At 37.2% G+C, this 17,252-nt stretch overlaps 1 protein-coding gene across 1 annotated transcript in view; it reads right to left on the bottom strand.

Annotated features, from left to right (window-relative positions):
• Positions 1–1,988: 1,988 nt before the first annotated feature.
• Positions 1,989–17,252, bottom strand: part of sipa1l1 (signal-induced proliferation-associated 1 like 1) — a 253,412-nt gene continuing 238,148 nt past the window's right edge. The window contains 7 exon segments of the mRNA XM_055149535.1: positions 1,989–4,886; positions 7,081–7,159; positions 8,120–8,231; positions 8,618–8,785; positions 10,396–10,630; positions 12,988–13,159; positions 16,285–16,476. Coding sequence (XP_055005510.1) covers positions 4,743–4,886; positions 7,081–7,159; positions 8,120–8,231; positions 8,618–8,785; positions 10,396–10,630; positions 12,988–13,159; positions 16,285–16,476 — 1,102 coding nt within the window. The 3' untranslated portion in view covers positions 1,989–4,742.

Genomic DNA, 17,252 nt, shown 5'->3' with positions numbered 1-17,252 from the left:
TCGTTTCCATGGAGTTTTTGATGATTTTGTTTTGGCTGAAGTGCTCCACAGATTGATACGAACCTAATCTGTCTTCAACAAATGGGTTACAGGTCAGGTTTGTGGAGAGGCGACCCCACACACAGTAACAACGCACGATTTTTAAGATATTTTTGAGCATCTGTGATTCAATAAATGCAAGTTGGGTATATTTTAGGTACCGTGAGACTATATTTTAGTCTCACGGTATGATATTGTCACGGTATGACCCTCACGGTACGATATTTATTACGATATTGTCAGAAAGCTCACGATACGCTGGGAGTCTCACGATTAGGGATGTAACGAATATCCAAATCTCTCTGTACGATATTTTCACGATATACATCTCACGGTATATTTATTGTGATATTCTGTGGAGGCTAATATGCAACTTTTTCCTCTTAAAATGCCTTGTCAAGACTTAATCCAAAGAATTAAGCCTTGAAAGTGCTTAGATTTATATTGTATGCTGAAATGGAGCAAAGGATCATGGTCTATGTAGTTCCCGCTGTCTTTTTCTAACTATTGCTGCACCAAAACTCTTAATTTAAGCAAAGAAACTTGTAATTCGATATATTGTGATGGTCCACGATATTATTGTGAGAACTTTGACGATACGATATCACGATATTTTGGTTATTGTTACATCCCTAGTGTATTTATTGTCATATTTTTAACCATTTCAGGAAAAGCTATCTTATCTCCATAGAAACGAGCAGACGGACCAAGCGAACCACCAATCAGAAAAGTTACAGAGTGCACCTTTAATGCGTCTTATATACACCTATAATATCATATATCGATAAGCAGCATTGTAGCTAAATCCCTATGTTTTTTTTTTCTAAAAACTGGTCCAAAAACTGGGCACATAAAAGTAATTATAACGGAAAATAACTGTTATCTTACTTGAGTTAAAATTGTGCAACACAGTATGGCTTTCAAAAAGGCTAAAGAGGAACTAGGGCTGTACAATATAATACTGTTTTGACAATGTGATGGAAAAAAGTTGAGTTTAAACTTAAATTACAAAGGTCCCGTACCCGATTTATTTTTTTATCTATGCATTTGAGCAAAAATATTTCTTCCCAGTACAGTATATTGTATAAGCAGCTCTTGAATTAAGTACTATCATTGTGTACTGACTGCTTCTAACTTTTCTATCTTGGCATTTTAAGGTCAGAGAAGTGTGTAGTTAGCATGCTAGTTGTGGTTAACTTTACCATGGCGTCAAAACTACGCTCTGGTCTCAGAAAGTTGTGAAAAGACGGTGAAAGTAACGTCATCGTGGTGAATAATTAGGATGCGTAAAGTAAGTTTGGATCACTGCAAATCCTTTAAGATGAATTAGTTTTTCGGGTTTTAAAATAATTTTTAAAAAATCAGGTACAGCACCTTTTAATTTACAAAATAACTAAAAAATCTAATCAAAAATCTAAAACTTACACCTCATTTAGCTCATTTTGGTCTGTTTAGTTTTCAATAAGTCTCATGTTAAAGGTGCATTGTGTAACTTTTCTGGTGGAGTCGATTGCGTTTCTTCAAGGAGATGGCATTGCTTCATCTGAAACGTTTCACAGTATGGCATTAAAACTTGTGATCACCATGGAGACGAAACGAGATCAAGTTCAGATCGAGGTCAGATCTGTAGAGAGGCTGTTTTTTCTAGATAATTTTGAGCTATAAAACCACCTGTAATTGAATAAATGTAATGTAAATCAGTTTAATGCCATACTGCGGAACATTCAAAGCAAAGCAATGACATATTTTTGGAAACAAGAAAGTGACGGACCCAACCAAAAAGCTACACAGTGCACGTTTAAGTATTTCAAAAGGTTACCACAAAGTATCCCCATCCTTTATATTCGTGTCAAGGTTCTTTTCAACAGTAATTATTTTATTTTATTAATTTTACTTGTCATCTGAAACCAGGATTTACATTTACAATAATTCATCACAAGTCCACAGTGTTGTGTAAAGGCGTGTAAGTCTGAAAATCCTTTTAGTCGATGTCAAGTTAGCCAAGTCCTGCTATTCTTTTTATTCAAGTTGTATCCGTCACCATTGGACATTGGATTTTAAAGAACACATATTATGCATTCCTGTGGCTTTAATTCCTTTATAAACATGTTTTAGTCTCCTTGGGCTAAGTATTTCATATTTTCAAACGTAAAATAACATTTACATTGGGCAAACACACTTTACAAACTTCACCTCCGTTTCCAAGTAGGCATTTAATTACTGGAGCTCAATCTGCTGTCAGCAACGGGAATGAACAATAAGTACCGTATTTTTCGGATTATAAGGCGCAATATCAATAAATGATGAATTCTCTCGTCTATTTTCATACATAAGGTGCACCGGATTATAAGGCGCATTAAGCGAAACAAATGACGACACTTGAGACTGATCCCTTAGCCCTGGCATCCATGATCTGCCGATGGAGTGTAATTCGCCCGGCGTCGCCTCCCTGTCTTAGTGAATGTGTATGTTTGTTTGTTTTTTTTATTTCCTACGAGGAGGACTCAAATATACATTGAGTAATAAAGTGTTTAATGCAGCTTTGAGCACATTTGTTTACATTTTACAGAAACAAAAGTGAAAACCACATGACTAATTTGCATAAACTATAAGCTCTGAAAAAAACAGCTCGCTCCTTGTGCGCTTTGTAGCTTACCAAAGTCGTACTAAAGCATTTTGACAGATTTTTGAGCCCCATGTACCGCATAAAATCAGTTCGTGATCAGTAAGTACAACCAGAATTAATACATAAGCCGCACCGTGGACTTTTGAGAAAATTGAAGGATTTTAAGTGCGCCTTATAGTCCGAAAAATACGATAAATAAATAGTCTGTATCCCTTGTAAATACTACACTAACGGCGCTATGCATTTTTTGTGAACACATTTTGACAATAGAATGAGTCTGGTGATGATTTATGGACTTAAAAACTCCACATGAGAAGTTTAGAGTTTTAACTATGACGCAACAATCTGGGTAAAATGCAAACAGAGCTTTTTTCAGGGTTTAAATGAAGCTAAAATGCAACTCTAGGTATGTTTTTGATATAAGGACAATAATAAAACTTGGTCAAAAGTTCAAAAAAAGTTACTCTAGCATAATATGTGTTCTTTAAATTACAATTTCATCTTATAGCTGTTACCAAGGCACGACCCTGCTCCATATGATTTGAGTTAAATGACCACTAGAATCACTGTAGGCACGACTGGAATAGACTCTGGTACATTCACACGATGGCTTCTTACAAACTGCAATGGTGACATATTTATCCGTAACACCTTTTCAACCTAAATAATATCATCTCTGAATACGAAATATTACTTTGTGAACGACCTGAGGAAAAACTATGACCAAAAAGTACTGTATGCGTACACTAAAACTACTCTGCTTTGATTGTCTGTCAAAGCTGGCTTCTGATTGGTCCTGGCTGATCACGTGACCCCGCCCCCCCCTACACTGCTCTAGTCCTGACTGAGAAATGCACACTGACAGCAGATTGGGATTAAAAAGGGGAAATTAAAACATTTTGCACTGGTCATCACTAGAGGGCACTGTTAAGCAACACAACAGCAGGCCACGTTACAGTAATACTCAATAATAAAACGCATATATTCAAGCCGGAGTGAAAGAAAGCCATTTAAATCATATCCACAATTTTGTCGAGAAACTTAACACTGATAGGAGTTGAACTGTACCAATAGAACAACTTATTTATTTGAATTATAATACAAGGAAATAAATTAACTCGGATAAAAACAACCAGATATTTAGTCCTTCATTCGCTAAAATCCCGCTTTCGTTTAGTGGTTTTTCGTCCCTTCTTCAGTTTTCGTAACACTGGCGTTTTGTGCGTATCCAGTGTCAATTTTCAAAGTTTTGTTTTGAAATTCCACTTTTTCAGTCTTCCCTTGTTCCTCCTTGAAATGCGAAGGCAAAAATAGTCCCGGAGGGATTTGTCCTTCCTATTGCTTATAAGAAAACACCTACAGTATATATAGCGGATGGACGCAAAGCACTCTGGGTAAAAACACGTAAAATGGCGCCAGTCACCGATGGCTTTTGGATAAGGAACTCTGGCTTGTGCTGTCGACGCAGAACTGAGTGTTTTAAACTAGTTCTGAAAGACGGAAAAATGGAAAAAATATTTACAAATCCAAAAGTTCGACTTGCAGAGGTGAAAAAAATCCTTCCTCTTTGTTACTATTTAAGCCACACTGAAAAAAGTGGTTAAAGTAGTTTACGGACGGCGAATAGTGCAGTAGCTGTACTTTGTCAAAAAGAAACTCTAAATATGTTGTACCTTTGGAGAGTTAAAATCATTCAACTGAGGGAAAAAAATAATAAAATGAATCCAAAATTTTAAAATTTCGGCGTAAATTCACTGAAATGTTTTAATGGTTTTGTTTAAATCGCATTTTTTAATTCCAAGGAAAAAAACAAAACAAAGAGAAGATACGGATTTGTTTTTTTCTTGGCGAATTTGTTTAAAAAATCAGTGCAGTGTTCAGCCCGTTTCAAAGTCTTGATTAATCTGGAACATTTTTGGCGAACGTTATCTTAAATCTTCAGTAATTTTAAAAGAAGATTCGCGAACAATAAAATCCTGGTAGGTTGAGTAAGACGAAATTGTAGCAACTTTCTTCATTTGGCTTCCCTTTTGTCTAACGTGGAGCATTGGTACTGTACATTTCCTCTCGGGGCCGGTCAGTTCATGTCGATGGTGTTGAAAACCCACTCGGTGAACTTCTTGAGTTTGGCTGCGGAGGTCTGGGACTCTTCTTGGAGGCGCTGGTTCTCCTCCCACAGACGCTTGATCTGAGCCTGCATCCGCAACTTCTCCTCACGCTCCTACGACACATGAAGAAATGATTATCAGCTATGTAAACACTGGGAATTTCACGTGTCTGGCGCCCTCTGCTGGTGACACCGGGGAGTGAAACATGTTTAAAAGATGGATTAGCGGCGCCGCTCGTGATAACAGAACTTTAAAAAGACAGACGCTACAAATGTATTCAAGTACAGTGGTCCCTCGTTTGTCGTAGGGGTTACGTTCTAAAAATAACCCGCGATAGTAATCGACTTTATATTTTTTACAATTATTATGTTTGTTTTAAGTCTGTAAAACTCCTCATCACACACTTTATACACTTTTCTCAGACAGGACAGTCACAATCCTTTTTGCATCCTTCTTAAAACTTCTTGCTGCTGTCGTCCTTTTGTTATTTTCCTCCTTCCTTTATGCAACGAACCGAAGATTCATTTATTCCATAATGGAACCCTACAGCACAGAGTCCTGCACGGGTCCATTTTTGGAGACCCGCACCCTCGCAGTACAACACAGCACCCGCCCGTTAACCTGAGATTATATCAAACTTTTGCTCTGCTTACACCACAGACTGAACCAAGACTAAACCAGTACTAACTCAGGACTAATTTAGGACTATTTCCAGGACTGAACTAGGACTAAAACACGAGTAAACCAGGACTAAACCAGGACTGAAACAGGACTAAAACAGGACTGAAACAGGACTGAAACAGGATTGAAACAGGACTGAAACAGGACTGAAACAGGACTGAAACAGGACTGAAACAGGATTGAAACAGGACTGAAACAGGACTAAAACAGGACTGAAACAGGACTGAAACAGGACTGAAACAGGACTGAAACAGGACTGAAACAGGACTGAAACAGGACTGAAACAGGACTAAAACAGGACTGAAACAGAACTGAAACAGGACTGAAACAGGATTGAAACAGGACTGAAACAGGACTAAAACAGGACTAAAACAGGACTGAAACAGGACTGAAACAGGACTGAAACAGGACTGACTGTCGGGACAGGCTTGAAGGTGACCGCAGGATAAAGGACTGACTGAGAGCTCCACACCTCGCAAAGGTAAGCGCAGCAATTGCCCGATCGCGCTTTGCAGACAACCAGCTTGGGTTTCTCTCTCTTAAATCCAAGATTAGTCCTGGTTTAGTCCTGACCCACCCATGTGTAATTACTACCTGCCTGTAACATACAATACGCGTTCATATGCTGTAAAAAAGCATGCAAATTTGCACACACAAAAAAAAATCTGCGAGACCACGAATGGTGAACGACTGTACATAAATGGACATAAATGGAGGTAGGTGGATTAAGTCCAACTAGAACATTTCATTCAACACGACAGTCTGTTCATGAATAAAATAAAGGAGATTGCAGCTGACACATGCAGCACACAAAAGAGAAATAACCACCTCTGCACACAACAATAAACGGCAATGTAACTAGCAATGTCATTTAGTTTGTATAATGCAGTATGAGTCAGCTGCAATAAGGAAAAAGAACATTGCAGTATTTATGTACTTATGTAGCTGCTGATTTTGCTCTCACATTATTTACATAATATTTGCACATTTCATTTTGAATGTACTTTTAATGTGACAAAGTGAATACATTTGAACTCATTTGAAATGTAGATTAAACAGAGGAGCCACATAATCACAGCACTAATGGGCTTGGCTTTAAAATAAAATGCAGGGTTATAATGTTTTTAAGAGGTAACAATAATAATAAAAACACTACTGGTCAAAATTTTAAAAACACCACACTTTTCCCGTTTTTTTACGGTTTACTGCTGACCAAAGCATATATATATATATTTTTTTTTTATATATTTAAAAAAAAAAATTTATATATTACATTTTATATTTCAGGTTTATCTGAGGTAGTTTTGGCAGAGTTTGGACTTGTGTTTTGTTATATTTTATCTTTTTTTTTTACCTCTGGCTGTTCAGTTCTTACCTTTGTACCATTTCAAGCTCTTCATTGGGCTTGAATTGCAATAAATAACTGGAAAAATTAGGGTGATCTAAAACTTTTGGCCGATAATGTGTTAATAACAATTATTATAGTAATCAACTAATTGTAAAAAATAGATCATACAATTATAATTTATAATATTATAATGCAGATATATTGTTCCAGATTTATATTTAAGCACAGGTTAGATAACTTAAATGATACATTGTGGTTAAGAGTTTCAGTTTCCTCACCTTCTTCAAGTCCTCCTGGAGCATCTTCACCATGGCTTCAAGTTTGGTCACCTTCCTCTCCAGTCCGATGTGACCCTCACTGAAAGCAAACACAAAAGACATTGTTATTACAACAATAAATCAATCCACTAATTCTAGCTCTTAAACTTCTCAGAAAATATTTAGCCATCCAAGTAGAGTATTTTCAAACTATAAGTCACACTTTTTTCATGGTTTGGATGGTACTGTGACTTATACTCCGGTGCATTTTCACACTGACAGCCTCGAGAGGGCGCTCTAGTCTTGTGTGTCAGTATCTTCTGCTCCTATTCCTCCTGTCACTTGGCTCTACTGCGCATGTCTCCTGCAGAAAGAGCCTCTGTCCTGTCTGTATCATGTTAGTCGCACCATTACTTATAAACTTATTAAGACAACTGAGAAGACTGAACACAAATACCCCCAAAAAAGACAACCAGATTTTGCAGATTACAAGATGCAAGTAGTGGAATATGCAGCCGAAAACAGTAATCGAGTAAAAGAAAGGAAGTTTGGAGTGAATGAAAAACTTGTGACATTCAGGAGGGTGCACCATGCAATTTTCCTGGAAGTCATTGGATGAATTGACAAAGCCTGGACTTCAGTGACAACTGAAACCATCCTGTCGGGATTCAGAAATGCCAGAAAAATTTTAACGGGAACTGATCCCGAGTCTGACGACAGTGCGACTTATATGTTTTATTCTTCTTCATTATGCATTTTTTTGGCTGGTGCGGCTTATAGTCCGGAGCAACTTATAGTTAGAAAAAAAACAGTAATACTAGATCTAAACCAGGTCTATAATGGGACTACACCAGGTCTTAAAAAGGACCACACCATTGCTATACTAGTTCTAAATTAGGACACCTAATTTGAGTTTGAGAAACACTGCACTAAAATTAAGTAAAATCTTTATACTAATTATTATCAGCTTCATCGGGCCATTTCAATTTCCAAAAAGGCACAGAATGAAGTATTGTCTAAAATCTTGGTAGAACATCTCGTGTGAAGAGTAAAGTTTTACCTGGAGGCTGGGCGGGAGAGTGGGGCCGGCTGCAGCTCGATGTGGGGCTGCTGAGGACTGGAGGCCCCACTGTTCCTGTGGTTGGCATCTCCAAACACATAACTCCTCTGAACTGCACGAGACGAGAGGACAGGACATTTGAAGCAGTAGAAATTGAACATGAAGAAAGAAACTGCAGACAAACAAGGCTACAAGATTATTTTTGAATCAAGCTCGAAACCTTGTAAACAATGAGCAAATCGGAACATCTGCAACTTTTGAAGTACCATCATTTCCTCCACAAGCAAAACATTCTTTCTTCCTCTGCATGAAAGAACTCCTAACCTTGTAGTTTAGAACAGTACAAACTGTAATGTGATTCTTGCATTAGTCTTCTTCTTCCTTAAGGTAGAGTTTAACATCTAAATAGTTGAAGAAAATCTTTTCACAATCATAAAGCTTGTCAGAAATATCGCAATTTAACATTTTTCCCGTTTTATGTTGGTGTGTGCTGTTTACCATAGTGTGGTCCTCTCTCGCTCTCGTAGGTACTGGCCACGTCCACCAGGTGGGTCCACTCCAGGGGGCTGTCCCGGCCTGAGGGGAGGGGCATGAGCTCAGGGGGGAGGGGCCCGCGATGGCGCTCCACCAGGTCGACCAGGGAAGTGTCTGATGCTGACAGATCTCCTGGACACAAGTGACAAGTAAAACGTCTCCTATAATATCTGTTTCATTATTTTTTTTATGCACGACTTTAGTTTTTTGTTGTCACTTTAAACTAAACTTTAAACTTTATACCTGCTCTGTACTAGTGAAAAAAAATCATCAAACAAACTTGCAGATGGGAGTTTTAAAGGCGCAGTGACAGATTTTTACAATCATAAAACCAAGGAAAACAGAACTAATTCCTTTTAAACAGTTTGCAGTGGTCCAAAGTTATTCCCCACTTTCCTATCGCATTCCAAATATCCTAATTAATAAGTTTATGAGCGCTTTAGAGTTAAGACTTAAGACAGTCATGATAATTCTAACAATAACATTAAGTGTATTTCCAGGTGCTCGGGTGATAAAAATCCTTTATAATTAGATGCAGACTGGACAGAGCGATTTTATTTGATCCTAAGAGATGCTTTTACAATATAATAAAATCTGTACAGGGGAAAAACAAAACTTTACTACAAGAAATAAAAATAGATACAGTCCCTTTGCAGTAATAATAACGTGTTTGGCAGTAAAAGCCCTTTTCACAGTGACATTACATCACAAAGCCTTATGGGAAACCCCCTTAGACAAACAAACGCAAAAGCAAAGTATGTCCTCCTCCATCAAAACAACCTCCTCATTTTCAGTTCTAATATTCTATAATATTAACCAGGGGTGTAACGGTACACAAGAATAATGGTTCAGTACGTACCTCAGTTTTGAAGTCACAGTTTGGTTCATTTTCGGTGCAGTATGGGAGCAAAATGTAAAACCATTTGCTTGTTTATTTGGGTTTTTATTTAACTAGCAATTTGTTTCAACATTATACAAACAGGAAAATAAAATAAATGCAAAGTGCTGCTTGGTTATACTAATAAGTTAAATAAAATATTATCAAATAAGCAACAAATGTCTGAAATATTATAAAAAAATAATTCCTTGTAAACGGTAAACAAAACTTTTCAAAAAGTAAAGAGCAGCACTAACAGATCCAGCAAGAAGTTTTAAATAATAATAATAATAATAATAATACTACATCAGACTTATATAGCACTTTTTTGGACACTCAAAGATGCTTTAACTTAATGCTTTTACTCAATCTTCATATTTTTGGCCAGAAAAAACAACTTGTCCTGATTGTCTGCAGATCTGCTGGGGACTGAGATTTCGTGCCAGCGAAAGGTGAAAGTGAGGACCTGGGCGCGACCACCGTAGTTTTGTGAGGATTCACGTCGTTCAGAGGGACATAGTCAAGGCGGGGGGCAATTGTTGTCAAGGCAGTCGGCCTAACTATAAAGCTCTGTGGGAAACACTGACGCCCCAATCACAGACGAGTTCCCTCATGAATATTAAAGAGCCGAGCCTTCAGTGTAGGTGCATGTAGTGGAGGAATGTAAACACACAGATTGAACATCACTTATGCACAGCCCTGAACCGAACCAGTTCAGCACGAATACATGTACTGTTACACCCCCAATGTTAACTTTTTTTTGTTTTCCACATAAAGGTTCTAGTTTTACAGAGTTTAAATGTAGAATGTGCCATGTGCTGATTTGTTTGTGTGACACCTCCTGTAAAACAGACTAAACTCCTACCATGCAGCTTGACTCCCAGCTTGTAGGAGGGTCTTCTCAGTGGGACTCCCCGTGTGGTGGGGGAGCGAGGGAGGGTGGAGCAGCTGAAGAGGACGTCGGTGGCCAGGGTGGGCTCGTTGACCGTGTCCGACAGGGGCGGCAGGCGCTGGCCCCTGTAGATGCTTTCGTCTGACAGGGTCCTGTGGAGGGAGCGGCGGCGCGACAGGGGCTGCTCCGGGTCAGACTTCTGGGAGTGCTGTAGGGAGAGCACAAGGTTATGTAACGTGTGGAGGTAAATGCCGGTTTTCAGACCACGAATGAGTATGATTACAACTCTCTTTGATTGACGAGTTGAGAATTATATTATTTTTACAGAGGGATGTCAGTCTGGTCACCAAGTTTTTCCTCCAGTGAAGCAAATGAAGCGAAGAAGGAAACGAGTTTAGTGCTTTTCTCATTGATTCTTCAGAAATCCACCATGTTCTTCAGTCCCCTGTGATATTTCTTTTCCCTTTCTTTTTTCCTCATTTGCAGCTATTTGTTTTAATACAGATGTACTAAATCCACCTGTCAATCATGCAACATTCAACAAGTGACCAGACTCACATCTTTGTAAAGTATTGAAGTGTATATTCTGAATCCAGAGAAACACACTCTAAGCTGGGGATATTTACATTACAATTTTAAGAAATGTCAAATGTAAACACAAAAAAATTAAAAAGTGACTATCATCATTTGGGGTGTGCAAAAATATTGAAATATCAATATATCGTATCATTTAAGTTGATGATACAGTATCGATATTGTGGGCTGCTGTATCGATATATTGCCAAAAGCATTTTTCTGTATATTTCATTAATTATTTTGTGTAAAATCTACATTGTGTTGACATTTTCACTGTTTTAAATAAAATGGGAGTTTTTCATATTCGCATTGCACACAACTTTGTGGTTTAACAAAGACTTTTAGTATCAGAGCCACGATTTATCCTTTGTTTTTCACTGAACCGTATTCAGTGTTGGGAAGGTGACTTTTAAAAAGTATTCTCCTACAGATTACAGATTACATACCTCAAAATGTAGTTTGTAACATAATCCATTAAATTACTTAAAATGAGTAACGTAATCTGAATACTTTGGATTACTTGATATTGTCTTGCTTTTTAAAACTACATGAATGTAGCAACCACATCCTGAAAAGTCTTGTTTGTTCTCTTCAAATTGTCTGAGCCCAAGTCTCCATGAACAGACGTTTGTTTGCTGTAGAGAAGCAAAGACTAGAATCTTAACATAAAATGTTTTGTCTGCTAAACCAGATTAAAAATATTATTGATAGAGAAATGATTTTTATATGAGATCACTGCTGCCTTAAAGTATGTCCACCTACTGTTAGGTGTCTTATTGTTTAGATCTGGTTTAGTCCTGGTTTTACTCCTTGTTTTAGTCCTGGTTTAGTCCTGGTTTAGTCCTGGTTTAGTCCTGGTTTAGTCCTGGTTTAGTCCTGGTTTAGTCCTGGTTTAGACCTGGTTTAGTTCTGGTTTAGTCCTGGTTTAGTCCTGGTTTTAGTCCTTGTTTTAGTCCTGGTTTAGTCCTGGTTTTAGTCCTGGTTTTACTCCTTGTTTTAGACCTGGTTTAGTCCTGGTTTAGTCCTGGTTTAGACCTGGTTTAGACCTGGTTTAGACCTGGTTTAGACCTGGTTTAGTCCTGGTTTAGTCCTGGTTTAGTCCTGGTTTACTCTTGTTTTAGTCCTGGTTTAGTCCTGGTTTAGTCCTGGTTTTACTCCTTGTTTTAGACCTGGTTTAGTCCTGGTTTAGTCCTGGTTTAGACCTGGTTTAGACTGGTTTAGACCTGGTTTAGACCTGGTTTAGTCCTGGTTTAGCCCAAAATGTGAAAACAGGAAAATACCGCCATGTAATCCATTTATTTCAACAAAGTAACTGTAATCCAATTACCACTCACTGAAACAGTAACTGTAACTGAATACAGTTACTCATAATTTGTACTCTGATTACGTAACTCCAGTACATGTAATCTGTTACTCCCCAACACTGCTCGTATTGAATCGGTTTGAAATATATCATATCGAACCGTATTGACTATCAAAAAAAGTATCGTATCGTGGCCTATGTATCGAGGTATGTATCGTATCGGTAACTTCTTAATGATAACCGGCCCTAATCATCACAATAGAAAACTCTGCGACAAATGCAGTTTGCTCACAATTCCAAAAGTATTGTAATAAACAGGTCACAATAGCAACTCGATTTAGATTTTTGATTTGTCAGAAGATCAAAAATTATCCATATTTTTTTACATATCTTTGAAATTATGACACAATAAACATGCTGAGGTATGGAAGATAAGTTATTTCATCAGATTTAGAACTTTGACTTTGACTCTGAGTTTTTAAAGCCTGAAAAACATGTGAATATTTTTATTATAATGAATTTCAATGGCTGACTTTTGCAGAACACATTTTTCACGGTGGACAAAATGAGAAATGAAAAATTTAACCTTCAAATATGATTCAGTCTAAATCACAGAATGTAAAATATGCACTGAAAAAAAAAGTCACAGTCATTTTCTAGCTCCATATTGGGTGTTTTATGGTCACCTTCTCCTTATGCCGGCGCGGGACGGCGGGGGGGCTGTCTGGAACGCTGTGCCTCTTCACGTCCTCCTCCATGGTGGACTTGGCGTGGGGCTGAGGGGAGTGCATGTCCCGCAGAGAGGGCCGCGCCGCTGGGGTCGGGATCACATCCACACTGCTCTCTCCCGGAGACTTCCTGGAGACACAAAGAAGATGGTGCTTTTGTCACAATATGAAAAAATATAATAACGATAACAATAAACTTACTAAGAAAATCAAGAGAGGAAATTATGCAGGATCAAAACATTAAATTGTGTGTCAAATTTTAATTTCCTTGAACATGACCCAAGATAATAAGAATCATAGAGCTGATTTATTCTCATTTACAAAAACACTGAACAAAACGGCCAAGTTGAGTTTGTTATAATTTGGTGATTCAGATCTCAAACGAGAAGCCAGGGATACCAGCGGCTGATAAGGTCTGATGAGATTTTTGGACCGATATGTGGGACTGATTTTGATCATTTTCATCTAATTTGAATTTAGTCTAAATCATCCATGACCTTGTTTTACTATAAACTGGATCAGAGAGTTGTTTTGCAGTATCATCTTTGGATTATGATTGTGATTTAGGCAGCTGGTTGGGCCTAACAAAATATTGACCACAGCTGGAGATGTAAAGTCAATAACTGATATGATAAAAAGTGCAAATATTGTCAAAAATGTCAGTTTATCTCTAATACTGTGAATGAAAAATACTTAAAATTACTTAGACAAACTTTGATCCACAAGGGAAATTATTTGGACACATCACAATATAATATAATTACAAAGAGTAAAAAATATAAATGGCAATAATACATTCTCAATAAGAAGCAAAAAAAAGAAAAAAAAAGAAACAGGTGTCAAATAAGGCATAATTATATAAATGGGCCAGTCCATATGAAATCAGCTGTTTTCAATGAATCTCCCCTATGAGCCATCTCAGATTTGGCTGAAAAATGTTCTAAAAATTTCTAAAAATCACCAAATGAAAGAATCTCAAATTTTAGCTCAACTCCTTGCGTTGTTCCTGAGTTATGGCCCGTTGAAATTTTGGAGCCATGGTCACGTTTTCTGAAGTCTTAGTTTATAAACATGTTTGAGAGACCATAACTTCATAAAAAATAGAGCTAGGAAGCTGAAAATTGGTATTATTGTAGATTCTTGGTCATAGATTCTCGAATCTGATTTCATATGGACTGACCCAAATGTATGATGTAATAATGTATGTGTCCTGTGTCTGCAGGTTTAAACGCTGGTAACAGAGGTTCAGTTGTGATTTTAGTCTTTTTTTTAGAGCACAGTCTATTAAAGGAGTCATATTTCTTTACTGCAAATGTCAATCCCATTTCAGCTTTCATGTGCAATATTTATATCCTCCACAAGAGGGCAATCATGTGAAAGTAATGTGCCCATTCACAACTGTACTATGTCACTTTGAACATTTCAATACCCCCCATCGTCATTTGGCATAAATGAAAATTAAGGGAAAGCAGTCTCACACATGAGATAAAAAGGATGAAAAGAAGGATTATGAAAGAATGAATTAGCCCCAACACTTATTTGTATAAAAAAAAAAAAAATCCAATTATACAGTATTGAAGTGCATTACTTTTCTAAACCACAAGAGGGCAATCATGCAATATGCAATTACTGTCATCAGGAATGAATGGAGATCCACAAATTAACACCTCAATGTGATGTTATTAATGGAATTCAAAATGAGTATATCTATTTTGGGCAATGAAGAAACGCGACACCAGCTGTGATAATACCAGCTGTGTACAGTAAGACACGTAATAGTCGTAGAAACAAGTAGTACTTCACAGGATTAGCAGTATATTTTTTGCTTTATATTCTAAATCCTGCCACAGCACATCCATAAATATCTTTTATAATAGTTTTGCTGCTTTTTAATGTATATATGACAGATTTTCATGTTTTTCTAATTAATATTACTTGGTTTGCTGAAACAGTATCTATGATTTAGCAGATTTTTACACAAGTCATGTGACAGTTTGTGAAGAAAAGCTGAAAAATGTAAGTGAAAAATACAGGATGAACTAGCTTTGGCCCTTGTTTACTTGTTTGGTTGCTTGGTGACAGTTTATTGAATTACCTCGGCTTATGTCACATGCGCTGCCCAAGTCTAACCAGGAAGTGTATGAACTTCATTTTAAATATAATTATGTTAACTATGTTTTATTTAAATCAAATCAAATATGATTTATTGTCCCAATGCAGCGCACAATGAAGACAATACAGGCTCAACATACAATGGTAAAACATCAGAAAATAAGCATGAACAAGTGTAAAAATGCCTGAAACTGAGATACTAATTAATATTAAAACTAGTATCAGAACTAGACTCATTTGAGGAGGTATCAATATTTTAAAAAGTCACATTCGCAGGACAGAAATTAACTTAATCTTGAGACCACGTAGACTAGTAGATGCCCATGAACCAGGGTGTGCAAAAATATTGAAATACTACTACTGAAATATATCGTATCGTTTAATGTGATGATACAGTATCAATATCAGGAGCTGCTGTATCGATATACGGCCAAGAATACTTTTTGGTTTATTTTACTTAATTATTTTGTTACAGAGCTACAGTTTTGTTGCTTGTTTAGCGGAAGGAAACTCATTTATGCAACATATTTTACATTTTCACTGTTTTAATGAGTAAAATGTTTGTGTTTCATACGAACTTTGCACAAGAAGTGGTTTAACCTAGTGATTTAGCCTTTTTTTTTTATTGAACCGTATCGAATTGAGTTGAAATATATCGTATTGAATCGAAAGTGCACTGTATCGAGATATGTATCGTATCGTGGCCTATGTATCGCAGTATGTATCGTATCGCCAACTTCAGAATGATACCCAGCTCTAAGGATTACAACAAATATAAGACCACATGGTAATATAAAAGAAAATACTTCGATTTAATGTTGAAAATCACATTCTATTTTCTAAAGAAAGAGTTGTTCTTTATTATCAGAATCTAGCAAAGACGAGCGAAAATATTTTCTGTTAGTCACTTTCATGTTTTTTGTTGAAAATGAAACATCTAAACAGAACCATGAAAGCTTTTATTGATCACAGGCTTCTGAAAATGAGCTGTTTAAATCTGTTTTCTTGAGTTTTTGGACAATCTAAAGACTTAACAGGCTGTTTACTAATGTGTACATCGTATCATAGTCATTGTGGTAACTGCTTAACAATCCACCATAGAAATACACACAGAACACCCCTTCCATGATGTTAATTCCTTACTTGCGCGTGTCTCCAAAGTCCACAGAGTTGATGGTGGACCCGGGCTTCCTCCAGCCGATCAGGTACTTGGACTGGGCTCCCTGCCTGGGGTAGAAGCTCTTGGGTCCAGCCGGGGACACGGACGACTGAGACGGGGACGTGGCCGAGGACGAGGACTCTTCTCTGGGGGAGCTGTGAGCCGAGTGCCTGGAGCTGTGGGCGGGGGACAAATGGAGGAAAGGTTAATGGGACATAGTACTGCGAAAGGAATACACTTGCACTTAGTCGGAACAAAGAAGAGAAAGAATTAAGTGCATTCATCTTGAAGTAATTTGGTAATACTCTGTGTAGTGGTGCTGATATAATGGGATTAAAAAAAAAGCTAATAAACTGTAACTCCACTCTAAGCTCCTTTGCATCTATTTATTTTAATGAGTGATTTTACGTTATATATATTTTACTTGACCTTTTAAACATCCCATATTACGCAAAATTTATCTTGTAAGAATGTTGTTATCTCATTAAAAACATACCTGGAGTTGGGTTACTCAAATATGTATAAATGAAACAAAAAGCTTCATCATTAGTCTGTCTGCTCTCTACTCTGTCCAAAGCTCAAAATGCTCTGCTCCAACTTATGATGTCCTGAAGCGGTAATTTTCAAGCGACTTTAGTTCTTTAGTACCTTTAGTTCAGTAGAGTTTGCCAATTGCGGGGCGGAAATGATCCAAATCATTCTAGTGAAGGTGTATAGAGTTTAAAAAGCACTTCGCGTGTTATGTTTTCTGTTTGCGCGAAGAACTCAGCCTAAAATATGCAGAGTTTATGTGTTAAACATGTGTGAATGAAACAAAACACAACTCCAGGTCTGTTTGTGATGAGGAAACATTATTACGATAGCGTAATATAAATGAAATTAAACAAGATGAACAAGTGGCAATAAAAATATATATGAGGTGTTATTCTTTTTGACATAAACTGCAACCAAA

This window comes from Boleophthalmus pectinirostris, unplaced genomic scaffold (genome assembly GCF_026225935.1).
Source record: "Boleophthalmus pectinirostris isolate CB_2022bp ecotype Guang Dong unplaced genomic scaffold, ASM2622593v1 HiC_scaffold_13, whole genome shotgun sequence".
NCBI lineage: Eukaryota > Metazoa > Chordata > Actinopteri > Gobiiformes > Gobiidae > Boleophthalmus > Boleophthalmus pectinirostris.
Note: the sequence above shows the minus strand (reverse complement) of the source record. Positions and strands in the feature narration are given on the sequence as shown.